We start from the raw sequence: 13530 nt of genomic DNA, 5'->3' as shown, positions 1-13530 counted from the left end.
AAATAAAAATATATATTTAATTGATATATAAAGTTATGGATGTACTATAAATTTATTAAAATAAGTTATAATAATTTTTAATTAAATGGAGATCTAACATTTTTAGAATCTTGTAGGATTATTATTGTTTATAAAAAATCATATTATAATCTCAAATATATTTCTTTTAATCCCCTTATATTTTATCATATAGGAAGTATATATTGTATAATAATTATTTATATCGAAAAATTATGTCCCAACCGAGACCCAAGTATATCAAATATTTAAATAATTTAAATCTACATACTTTAGATGTTAAATTTTGAAATTTTAAATATTATGTTTTAAGAAAATATTATATTATCTACGTGCCACAATAAAAACTCATTTTCGTAACTGAATGCACAAAAAAATGAAATTTAAACACAGTCGGTAATTTAAAAGATTTACGAGTAATTCTTTCCAACAAATAAAATAAATTATAATTCCAATAATGTCTATTAATTGACCTAATCTGAATTAAACTATATAAATAATTTACATGGTGTCTTTTATACGACCAATCAATATTAAAATCCAACCCTTAATTTCAAGAGTGAGTCTCATGTGAGACCGTCTCATGGATCTTAATCTGTGAGACGGGTCAACACTACCTATATTCACAATAAAAAGTAATACTATTTGTATAAAAAGTAATACTTTTTCATGGATGACCCAAATAAGAGATCCGTCTCACAAATACGACCCGTGAGACCGTCTCACACAAGTTTTTGTCTAATTTCAATTAACTTACAAAAATCGTTTCCAAAACTATCGCCCATTATTCAAATTACATATCTTATTCTACACATAAAAATTTTTTTCCAAAATTGCCGCCTATTATTCCTAGGACTGAGATTTAATTAAGTAATATTACGGAATGATTCAATCAAACTAATATAACCAAATATGTTTCGTCAAAAAGCAAAAAATATATTACACATATACCATACATAATACTTATACACACATAATCATCATACGTTAGCACACACAACGCGTGTATCTCGTTCGCTAATCTCAATTAAAATCACATATCGATCTAATAAACTTTTTGTATGAAAATTTGACCAGAATGACTTCCTGAGAGCAGAAATTTCACAAGATTTTTGCATCGAGTTTATTATTGAGAGCATAAAATACGGTGACACTTGAGCCAAAAATTGCAACACTCGAAGAAACAAAAATGATACCACACCCATAAAACTAAATGGGCTGTCAAATAAAAGTAAATTTTATGCACATAAAACGCTTGTAAAACGATTTTATGATTCAATTTTGTGTGACGAATGCTCTATTTGAATCTACTATGAAAAAATCACTGTTTTATCGTAAACAAAAGACCTACTCATTTGAAAAAAAGAAATTTTTTTAATACATCCAAACCTTCCACAATATTTAGTTTTAAAAATGCTATTAAAAAATTAAAGGTCTATAAATAAATTCGATACGTGATTCACTATATATCAAAATAGATGGACAATTTTTTGTCTATTTTGTTCTGCAAAATATTACACTTCTGTAACAACTCACTCAATCTGTCAGGTTCTCTAGTAGGTTTACTGCTTGATATCAGTTGGTCTCCACTGTTTGCTACAATACTTGAGTGATCATAACATGTAACCATTTGCTCATTATTTTCGCTTCTCTTCTCAGTCTCCATCAACACATCATTCTCACCAAAAGTCGGATTGTCGTCGTGATCACGGTATGCGGCAGGTGACATGGGCTTAAAAGCTTCATATACAGTGTGAACCGGCACAACCGTTTCACGGCCAACTTCAACCAATTCGTCAAACGATGGATAATCAATGTAAGATGGTAGCAATTCATGAACTACTGATTCTGAAAAATCTGGGATCTCGGAAGTTGGAGCAGAGATGTCTCGCTGCACCAAGACATATGTTGATGATACTTCATCAGTGGTTATATTCATCAACCGCCAGTTGAATATCCTTCGAAAAATCTTAACCCAACTAGGGACAATGTAATATGATGAGTGGTGGAGCTCGAGCCGAGTACACTTTTGAAGTAGTGCACTTGCTTCTTTTCTTGCCAAGCCTGACCCAATCGTCTGACTAGTTTCTGTCAAATATTTCATCAAGCAACTTTCAAGTTGCATTTTTTGGTTCTCGATATCGCCAATGTTGAAACCCCAAGATAACCAGGCAATGTCATCCTCCCAAGCCGGAAGTTTGGAATGGTATAATGCATGTCTGAATCTTTCAGTTCTCACAGATGTATTCCATCCTCTGCTCGGTAAGTACCATTTCACAGCTCGGTATTCATCGCTGGACTCGTCGAGGAGGTCAATTTCAGGACAAGGCCAGCATATAGGATTTGCATGAGCTGCCGTAGCTATGTTTTCCATGGATCGATCCAAAGCTTCATTGAAGGCCAAAATACATTGGTTAGGACCAATTTTATAAGTATCCATCCCATCAAGAACCTCCAGAGTAGAATTTAAGTGAGAAATAACCAACTCACGCAACTTGATGCTGCGAACATCTATCTGTTGGGGTGATTCGCCTGCCAGCCATTCCAGTCCTCCTCTTAGGCGTTCATCACTAAAAAATCCATCAAACTGTTCTGTCTGCTGGTCTTTGAGAAATGAAAAGGAAAACACGCTGACCCTAGATTTGTCAATATCATGGAGCCCTAAATCTTTGGCTACAGTAGAAAGATCTGATTCATCCTTTTCTGTAACACTCAAGATCAGAAGGGGCACACGAGAACCAGAAGGGAGCGACAGTATCAAGTCATGAAGATGATTCTTCTGGAGTTCTAGTGGAATGTTTTCTGACAAAAGGAATAGAACAGCGCTTGCACCCATTCTTGAATTGTCCAGATCCTCAAATACGGCACTCTTAACAACAGACAAACAGCAGATTTGCTCAGCACTAGATTGCCAAGGAATCCAAGTTTTCCAAATTGCAAGGTCAGGAGATGAAATAATCAGATCACCATCTTCGTTATTGCTAGCATCCATAAACTTAGAACGCAACCATGAACCTGCCGCTGAGGGGACAGCATCGTTTTTTTGCCCTACGTCGTCTCTATAAGGAGTCTCTTCCAAAGAACATAATAACAGCTTCCAGCAAAGGCACTTAGCATCTGGATTTTTTTCAGCGAGTTTAGCAGCCACCACATCTGAAGGATTTAGCACGGACCATGATCTTCCTTGAATTTTACGTCTCATATTCATTATGAGATCAATATCGAGTACACCATGAGCATCTGATTGCTTTAGGAAAGATGGTAAAATAAAAGTCATCTTTACATTGGCCAGAAACAACAAAAATAAAATAAGGGTATGGGAATCAACGTGTTAATTGTCTATATTTGAAAAATACAGTTACATAAACATATCAATCGTGTGATTGATGTACCTAAAGTTGAAAGCAAACTAGCAAAGTGCATATCAGCCAAAGCCATGCATTCTAGTATCTACTTTCCAACAAATACATCTGCTAGCATGTACCAAGGTCCTGATGAATCGGGAAAGTTGGATCCTGATAATACACTTGACAGCCTACTGATTGCCAAAGCAAGCAAAGTACATATAGACACAGAACGATGTTGCAGGCACCAAACAACCATCACATGCATTATAGCGGGAAATAAGCATAGTGCATTATGCGATGTATGAAGTATGAAAAACAGCTTCAAGAAGAATATTTACCGCTTCGTATTGCCAAATTGGTGGGCCCTGCCAAAGGGAATTCAATGCAGCACATGCTTCTGCCCTTTTGTGGTCACGCAATTCTTTTTTCTTTGTTGTACGACGCTTCCACGTCCTGACCAATAATAAATGAGCACAGTTCGAAAAAAAAACAATCAAATGAACAAAGTAAAAAAATCAACACCGTTAATAAATGAGCACGGTTCGAAGAAAAAAACAATCAAATGAACAACGTAAAAAAATCAACATAATTAACAACCTCAACACTAGCTTAAGCTTAGCCTCGGCAACTTCTTCATCGCAATAACTTGTTTCCGCATCATTAGCTGTATCTTCATCCACGACGCCTGTCTGATCTTCCGCTTCCAAGTATTCGGTAAACAATGGCTCAGGTATTGAAGTATCTACAAGAGAATCAATAGGCAGCAAGGCCGGACTCTTTTTTTCATCTCTTTCTCGTGTGATTGGGGGTGGTGTCAATTCTAAATCATGCTTAATTGTTCTGCCAAATGAGTTTCTAAAACGGAAGTCATAGTTAGTTTTTTGTTCGTTTCCAAACCTAATACAATCATTTTCAGAGGAACTATTGCTGAAATCCAAGGACATCGGACTAGCTGGGACCACCTGACTCTTAAAAAAAGTCCTTTGTTCATCCTGAGACATTAGATCACTGAATGTTCTATGCATGTGATTTTGCATGTCACCTTTAGGTGATAAGTTGGTAACAGAATCATGCATTTCCTGATCAATGGGCTGGACCATACTCCCAGGCACAACGAGTTGCAAAGGTTTAGATTTTTGTTCAGGATCCCTTTTCCGTGGCGACTCTCTTAACTCGCCGATATCATAAGATTCGGCAAGTGAAGGGGATGAGACATCATTGACAATCATCTTTGATCTTTTCCTACCAACAAGTTTAGAACACTTGACAGGGTAGTCAATATCACCATTAACAAGTGTGTGTTCCTTCACCATGTATGGTTCTTCAAAGATCTTCACCGAGAAGCCATAGTATTCCAGAAGCTCTTCTATGTTCTCTTCCTGATATAAACAGAAACAGCAGAAAAAATCTGAATAAACTTCAAGATGTTTGAAGCAGTATCATGTTACACAACCAACTAGAGAAATTACCTCCATTGCAAGCCATTTAGCAACTTGAGTCAGGGGAATTCCTTGGTTAATCTGCAGACCACTGTGCAATGATGCAAAGGCATGACCACGCAACTGGTCGAAACAGCATCGAGGTGAGACATCAACACAGAATCATCTAAATATTTAGAATCAATTTGTAATCATTGCAAAAAAAGTTTTCAACACTAACATGACAATTGGCATGTTTTAAAATTACGCAGAAGAAATAGACTGTACTGATTAATTTGAAATAGTCGAAGCACGGTTGAGCAGTAATAGATTACTAGATATTCCCTTCATTCTGACAAACCCCAAGAGATGAACTATCCAAACTTAAATGGAATAAGATCCAAAGAGGACATAAAAATTCAGAGTCTGATTTAATAGGAAGCAATGAACATATGCAGCAAAGCACATTCGTACCTTAGAGAAATGAGCATGCATTAGACACGCTTGAAGATAGCTAGCTCTGTGGGCAAGCCTAAAGAAGGCAATAAAATTGCCTGTTCTGCAGGCTCTGTAGCAAAAGTAACACAGTTATTAGCAGATAACAGGATTAATAATTTGATGAGAAACTACAAAAAATGAAGAAAAAAAAATTTAATGCTAGGGCTGACCAAACCTGGCAACATCACGTGCAAATAAAACTTCTGGGGTTTGTCGCATTTCTGGTGCCATCTTCGCGAGATCAAGTGACAGCTCTGTAGGTTCAACCTGGCATGATTTTCTTATTTCACAGACATCACTAAATCAAGAGCGGTAGGGAACCATTTTCCATCTTAGACGACTTACTTTGTACCCTGGATGCTTGTCAAGTTTGAGGAGTGCATAATAACCTCTGAATTCTCTTTCTGATGGTACATGTATTCCTTTCTTTCTGTGATCATCGTAAAACTGGAATAGTTCAACGGAAGTCTTGTTCATCTGCTCAATGTTTAGGTGTGCATCAAATCCCTCAGAAAATCCCTCTCCTTTGGTGTACTCACATAGCTCATGCATGGCTAATATATGAAGTCTTATCTGCAAAAATAAATTTTAGAAGACATAATTAGCTTGTGTAAAAGTTTTGACATCTAATAATGTTATTGATAGCATAAAGACTAAAAAGCAAATATGGAAGAAAGGAAATCATTCAAGACGAGAAATTAGAACATCACAAAAAAATCATGTTTGTCATTCTAGTTTCTGAAGTTCTACAAGTAGCAATTAACACTATTTCTGGTTTCAGAATCCTGATTCTGATATCAATTTCAGCTATTCTGAGAAAGAAAAATGCAAAATAAGAAGCAATACATAATAATTACTAGCAACATCTGGTTTCTTATTAATTAAAAAATTACTATATTTAATCATCCATTTGCAATATACACCAGTCATTGACACTTTTGGAGTTGCAACTACTACCACAGCGAATGCATGCAAAATTCTTTTTGACTAAACAAAAAGAAGAAACAGACCATTTGCTCCAGCATCCTGACGGCCTGCAGATCAAAAATATGTTGCATCCTCAGATCCATACGGATTGCACGCATTCTATCCCAAAGGAAGTTATATAAGCCAAGAAAACTATTATCATAAGGTTGATCCAGTAAGTTCAGAAGATAATCCATTGTGTTTTGCAAGATTGGCATGGGACGTATCAACTCTGCTTCCCTCTCAGCTGTCCTTGTGTACTGAATAGTAAAGAGAAAATATCAGCACAATCATTGCTACTAGCACACATATTGTCCAAGTAAGAGAACTTTATCTGCAGTATGCATAAATTCTTTTATTTTAATCCACCGAAAAAAACCTTTTTCTACGAAAAAAACTTTTTTCTATGTAGAAAAAGGTTTTTTCTTCCCAATAGGTTGGTTCACATTAATTAGGCTATGAGGCAAACACAAACCTTTTTAACAGCAATAGATTTGCTGGATAGATTCCTATCCCCATCCAAGCGTTCATAATAATCCAGGTCCCCTTTTCTTTCACGTTCCGCTCTCTCGGACTCTGAGAAAAAGTGCATAGGACAATTTAAACATAATTTAGTAAACTAGATGAAAAATTAATTCCAAAAGAGAAGTTGGGTCACTTGATTTTCATCATATCACATTCTTCTTCCATTTCAAGGATGAAAAGGGCAGGGGTAAAGTGAGGTATGAAAAAGTGCATGGAGAAGCAAACAACAATATTTGAGTCCTCAGTCAAAAGGCGTAAGTATTTTACCTCCGACAAGTACGATGAAATCAATATTATACTAACTATTATACTTCTCGCATCTTATTAAATCAAACCCAGGACAGGTACAAGTATATGGAAGAGAAAACCCGTTGCTTAGTGCTTACACTAGAATAGGCAAAGAAATTCAACAAGCAAGTAGGAGCGACCTTAGCTTGCTAATTATTTCAACAAATAAATTACAATGGCGGTGCACATGTTGTACCTGGACACATATCTGGACACACTCCAGCTATGCTTCCAGACGATGCCCCACCTTGATAATCAGAAATAACATCAATATCAACGAAATCTGCGGTTGCATCCATTTTTGAATCTTCACGAGGTCTTGGTTTCTCCAAAGCGTGTTTTTGGTTTTTAAAAGTTGTAGCATTTTGCTTTGGTTGGCTTAGTTCATCCTTAAATCGGGCTAAGCGCTTGGCTTTGGACTGTAGTTCTCTGTAAAAATACTCAGCTCAACATAAAAAAGGCATTCCACAATTTTGCTCAGTTGATGGTACAAAACAATGCCATAAAGGTAATATCCTACCGTTCAATCTCCTGTGCAGAATCTGAATTTTCTTGAATGAATTGATCAGATGACGATAAAAGAGGTAACTTGGCTCTTTTTCCAATTGGAAAATTCAGTGGCCTGTTTGCAGTAACTTCGAAACTGTTGGCTTTTCCAGATTTTGAAAACTCCTCGTGACTTTGAGAATCAGGCACCCTGGAAGAAAAGTCCATCTTCAATTTCATGCAGACATGAAGGAAAAAAGAAGGATATAATAATGACCAACAAAATTTGATTCATTGTAATTTAAGGGAGAAAAAAATTGACATGAGTAGAATGATTTTAACTGTCTACAGCAGTGAAAATCAGACGAACTTTGTTAACACGGACAGAACTCGTGCATGACTTTAACATTATTGTCTTGGAAAAAAACATACACACACAAAGCATGTCAAAAAGTAGGAAAATCTCATATACCTTCCATAACCATCCAAAGCAAAAACATGATTCTCTGTGAAAGACTCAGACATAGACGGGAACGTCGGGGACCTAGTTCGTTTTGGAAGCAGAGCATCTGTACGCTTCACGTGAGATGTTTCTTGAGATGGATACAAGTCTCCAGTTGTTGAGAAAGGGGCCAAGCCATCTCGGGATGGAGGAGTGGTGTTATTGCCTGACGAATTAAACCGGTAAGCCCTGGAGGGGGAAGAGGAAAAAGGCCTTCATATGCACAGCATGAAACATAATGATACGGTATTCCTTATACTAAACAGCATATCCGTTAGCGAAGGTTTGACAAAAATGACACTCATTAGACCTTGTACATCTCAGTGCATGTTCAGTGGAATCCAACACTCACAACCACAAACATGTAATTAAACAGATCAAGAACTTCATTGATGCAAAGGCACGTGTTATACTAAAGCTCCACAAGAATCCCCCTTGTGACACCGAATATCCAGCATCAGATACCCAATCCAAAGTGAAGGCACGCGGATCAATGGATCCTTCATAATCTTTGACAAATCAACGCAAGTAAATGTGCCCGATTTTGATATATAAAAATTATGTCACATAATAATATTGATAAAAGAAAGAAGTGCGTGTATCTGTGAAAAAAGGAGAGAGAGGGACGACAAATGCCAAACATAAAGCAATGGTAGTTGCAACAAAAGATACAAAGAAAAAGGGAAATTCTTAAAGATGATCAAGAAAAAAGCAAGCAAGGACAAGGAAAGACAGTGTAATGAAAGTGCTGATCAAGCCTCCAGGCCATGTAGCCTATTAAAATATTACAGCTTTAACGGTGTATTAACTCACGTAAGAGCAGGAATATAACTGAGATGGGGTAAAAACGAAAAGTAACGAAAAAATAAATGGTTTGAACCCTCACAAATTCCAAGTTAATAGTGATGTGAATTAATGCAATAAAAAGGCAGAGAAACGTTCGTACAGACAATTCATACATACAATGACTTTGCGATCATAAGAAATTTTCTAGCAAAGAAATATATTTCCAGAATTTAAGCTGCAACTAAAATCTAGGGGTACATTGAATCAGTGCATATTTTCGACAATACTGAAAATAAAGCTTGAAAATTATCTGGTTGAATAACAAATAAGATAGAATAGATACATACATCTTGGATCCAGTATAAGGCCGAGAATAATCAACTGCAGAGACGCTACCCTCAAAAGCCAGAGGTGGTGAAGGCGCTTCCTCAGGAGCATCAAGGTCACTGTAGTCAATTGGAGATCTACAAGAAATTCCAAATAATACCATGAAATATGAGAAACTTAACTGCATATCAATTGCATTGATGCGAAGATAAAACAGTGGCTACATAATGAAAAAAATTCAGAACCATTTAATCCACACCCATAATAATACTCTAGTTTTCCAGTTTGTTAATTAACAAAAAAATTGTGGAACCAACAGACACTTCCAGAACCAAGAAACACCGTTTTCGTAGTCCCTTGGTAATTGAAAACCAACAAATCAGAAAGTTTTGTCCATATTTAATGCTTCAGAAGAGTAAGATCCAGTCCAGAATTTGGATAAGAAGTACTTGGATTAAAAGAATGTTTTATCACGTATGGCATTTTCAAAACTCTCCTGAAAAGAAGCTGAACCAGAAGCCTATATGCCAAGTCTTTTGGCTTTTAGCTTATCAGTTTTTTAAGAGATTTTCCTATAAACCCAACCAAACACACATTTTTTTAACCAACGGAGTTTTTTATTTAAAAAAAGAATACTTTTGATAACAAAGGACATATGTCAAACTCATAAATTTCTTACATAGGTTACTTGATTCAACCCGTTTTTTAATTACATTTGTTCTGAATATACATTGATGAGAAATTCAATAATAATAATAATAACATTAAAAAGTATGATTGACTTCTTTTCAAAATAGAACTACAAAATGCCTCCAAAATAATTCAATGTTTAATAAAGTTGTCAACAAAGCAAGAAAAATTCTTCTGAACCTTTTCTGACCAACTGAAGCTGAAGAGGTATACAGTGGGGAAGCTCCACGAATTGAGGGAAATGCAGGGAACCTTGTTTGTTTTGGAAGCAGAACATCTGCATGATTGGTCTGAAACATTCGTCCAGACTGGTGAGCACCTCCATTTGTCCGGGTTGATAACATGTTTTCTTGATCTGGTGAATTGTTATTATTGCCTTCTGACTTTGGCACATTAACCCACATTGGGGAAGAGAAAAAAGACCTACATAACAAATTCACAACATTAGTATGCAGATTTAGTTTACCTTAACCTCAATGAAACATCTGGAAAAAAAGGTGGGTCAAAACCTAAAAGCATTTAGTAAGATGTCACGCTAATCGCACAACAAAGGGTACTGGTCAACAGATCCACGTCCAATCAAAAGACATTTATAAGGATTGTGAGAACAAAGGTACTACAGCTCTAATTCTATAAAATGGGCTGCTGCCATGAAAATAGAGTCTAGAAAGTGGTGAGGCTTGACAGATGGGTCAAAAGAACAACAACAAGATCAATGTATTTCAAAGGAAAAAAACAGTAATTAACTACTCCCAGAAGTGCCATTAATATAGCATGTACCTTCACATTATCACAAACATATGCCCCTGGGGCCATGCAAACAGGAGAAAACAGGATGGGAGAATGAGGAACCCAATAAAAGATCAATAAAGTTCAACAGAGTAGAAACTTATGGCTGAAGTTCGCTATGAGAAAGCTGGCCACCAACATATAGATTGCTCAGAAAAGCTAGGGAAGAAGATTGTGCTTGATAAGGAAATCATATCCCTTGTTGCGAGAAGATAAATCAAAACGACCAGCTAAGGAAGGAAAAACTATGATTAGGAATAAATGACTGACAGTTAAAGATACATAGAATTGGAGTAGCATCCAAAATACAAATTTAAATTAAAAGCTAGGTCCATGCAAATGGTGCATCAAGAGAACTATTAAACTGAACTATCAGAGTAATTATTTATAGCTACAACTATTGTTACGGTTCAAGAAACCCACCTTTAAAGCAATGGAAATTCGTATTCCAAATTGATATGGTTAAAATCTTAACTTTCAGCCATAAGCTTAAGTATAGGTTATAAACTAAATAAAAATGTGTAGGCATAATTATATGACAGCATCACTGAGGAGGATTCAAGACACATAGCACAGAAACAGTAAAGAATGACTCGGAAGAGGATTGGCCAATAAAGGAGCATACCCTCCCATGAACATTCGGGAGTTCTTTGAAATTTCTTCATCCTGGGAGAGAGAAGAGGGTGATCTCGTCCGTTTAGGATCCTGAGCAGCTTTTTTTGGCGAAATAGTTCTTGGATTCCCTGGCGCAGCTCGTGGAACAAGCTCGGGTGGCCTTTGATAAGACTGCAAGTCATCATTTCTACTTGTAGAAGCTTTTGGATCAACCCACCTCAAACGAGACTCACTGGATCCAGAAGAAAACTCCAATCATCAGCAACAACCAAAGACAATTCATTTCATTACATTACACGTACAATTTTAACAGAGTACAATAAAACTGAGCAATAGTTTGCGTCTCCACATACTTCGGCAATACGGGAAGAGGATGAGATAGAGGAACGGATTGAGGAAGACGAACAGCAGAGATTTCAGGCTGTGGCGCCGTACCAGGGCCCGAGTTCTTCCCAAATCCTCCCGAAAACGCCATTTTTCTGTTTCCTGAGGATTTCAAACGCTTCCCTCGTACATGTGCGAGCTTTTATCTCATCTCCGTCCGTGTTTGAGAATGAAGACAATGGAAGTACAATACCAACGCAATTCAAAATGGAAGTTCTATGCCTTTTGGTGATTGGATACTGATTTAGGGTTCTTGGAGAGTGTTCTTTTACTTACGAACAAGTGAGATCCATTTTTCTTTTTAAAATGATACAAATTGAATCTGACAGTGTCGTTGTTTTACCAAATGTTTCTACAGTGTATTTCGCACATATGAAAATTATTGATTCCAGCCTATATATCATATTCAAATAAATGAACTAATAAAAAGAAGTATTTAATTTCCAGAATAAAAATGAATATAAGGTTCAGTTATGACAATTTTACAAAACATAAAAGGAATTACAAAAGATATACCAGAAGACAACTTCAGAAACATAAATTCATAAAAATCACTCATAAACCCATCTCTCGGCTAAGCAAGCTGAAGGGCTACAACATGAATTTATGCTCCTAATTAACTTCGGACCTTGTGTTTACTATTTCCTGGTTCGTCTTTGAACTTTATGTTCAACCATTAACCCTTATATTTCATCAAATTCTAAAATTTATATGAGATCTTTTATCATTTCAATTTAATTTCAAGTTACAAATAAATAAATATCATGGTTTAGTAATGGGATGATTTAACACGAATGTTTTAGACTATCATTCAGGCTAATATACGAAAATAAAAAATTAAAACTGTAAACAGAAAATAAAACAAGAAATAAACTTACAGAATTGCAATCAGAATAGAAGTCTTGAATAAGTGGAAGCTTTTATTAAGAAGGGTTGTTTACAATAAAGGAATAGAGGGGAGCAAACTCGACCATGTCCTCCTAAGAACACATAATGGTCCTATAAATAGATGGAAGTGCCGGACATGAAACCCCTTATTCCAACTAAAATATAAACAGTAAATGTTTTATTAAAGCAAACAGTAACATGGTTACAAAATTCAAAAAGTAAATAGTGATATGTCACCTACTTTTGTCATGATATCATGCCACTGTGTGAGATTCCACCTTTAATGCGATATGTCACCATCCACTAGTTGGTAATGCAACGTGTCATGATGATTAAATATGAATATCCTAATCATCTTTAATATTATCTTTTAATGAATTTTTGAGATTTTCAAAAATATCATTGATCTGAGAAAATTGAGGAATATCATCCTCTGGATCTTGAGCATCATGCATCTGCATCAGATGAATAAATTGATTCTCACTGGATTCAGATGCCATAGATTTGTCCGATTTTGAATCTGAACATCCAATATTCTTGTAGAGATCTTTCTTCATCTCTTCAATGTAGATTTCTACTATTTTCTCTTTGGAGTAAATTTCTGAATATTTTTGAGTCAAAATTTTAAATGGACTCGTTGCATCTTTTTCTTTTTCTTGTTGATGCTGTAGATCTTTCTGATATGAAGAAATTTTTTCTTCCATTTGATGAAGAGTTTCTGAGCCATAAAGATGTCCAGTTGCTGGATCTTCTCTTAAAAGTTTATCCCAAAATTTAGTAGAGCTGACTCTCCACAGGCAAGTGATACCTTCATCAGTATAACCAAATTCTGGTTGCCATCTCCAGATCCATGGGATACCAAATTCCATGAAGAACAGACATAAAGTCTTGCCGTCAATCCAATGTTCAGAAAAGGATATTTAATGCTCGGTGAAACATTTAACCAAGTATTAATTGGTTTAATAAAAATCTCAAGCAAAATTTTTGCTGATGGACCAAAAAT

The 13530-nt window shown here is 35.9% G+C and overlaps 1 protein-coding gene across 2 annotated transcripts; it reads right to left on the bottom strand.

The window, feature by feature from the left end:
• Window positions 1-1457: 1457 nt before the first annotated feature.
• On the bottom strand, window positions 1458-11935 carry LOC140962129 (SAC3 family protein B). 2 transcript variants are annotated; one of them, XM_073421000.1, is made up of 16 exons: window positions 11609-11935; window positions 11266-11487; window positions 10032-10274; window positions 9182-9298; window positions 8019-8261; window positions 7581-7757; window positions 7257-7489; window positions 6723-6823; window positions 6292-6507; window positions 5627-5854; window positions 5457-5548; window positions 5258-5351; window positions 4835-4927; window positions 3963-4744; window positions 3704-3818; window positions 1458-3265 (listed from the first exon to the last, which is right to left on the bottom strand). In XM_073421000.1, exons 1-16 carry the CDS (start codon window positions 11728-11730, stop codon window positions 1481-1483), a joined length of 4863 nt encoding a protein of 1620 aa, XP_073277101.1. In that variant the 5' UTR covers window positions 11731-11935; the 3' UTR covers window positions 1458-1480. The 2 variants fall into 2 exon arrangements, with proteins under 2 accessions (XP_073277101.1, XP_073277102.1); XM_073421001.1 differs by having other exon boundaries at window positions 8019-8237.
• Between the last annotated feature and the right edge of the window lie 1595 nt (window positions 11936-13530).

Source organism: Primulina huaijiensis, chromosome 16, assembly GCF_012295235.1.
Source record: "Primulina huaijiensis isolate GDHJ02 chromosome 16, ASM1229523v2, whole genome shotgun sequence".
Lineage (NCBI taxonomy): Eukaryota > Viridiplantae > Streptophyta > Magnoliopsida > Lamiales > Gesneriaceae > Primulina > Primulina huaijiensis.
Note: the sequence above shows the minus strand (reverse complement) of the source record. Positions and strands in the feature narration are given on the sequence as shown.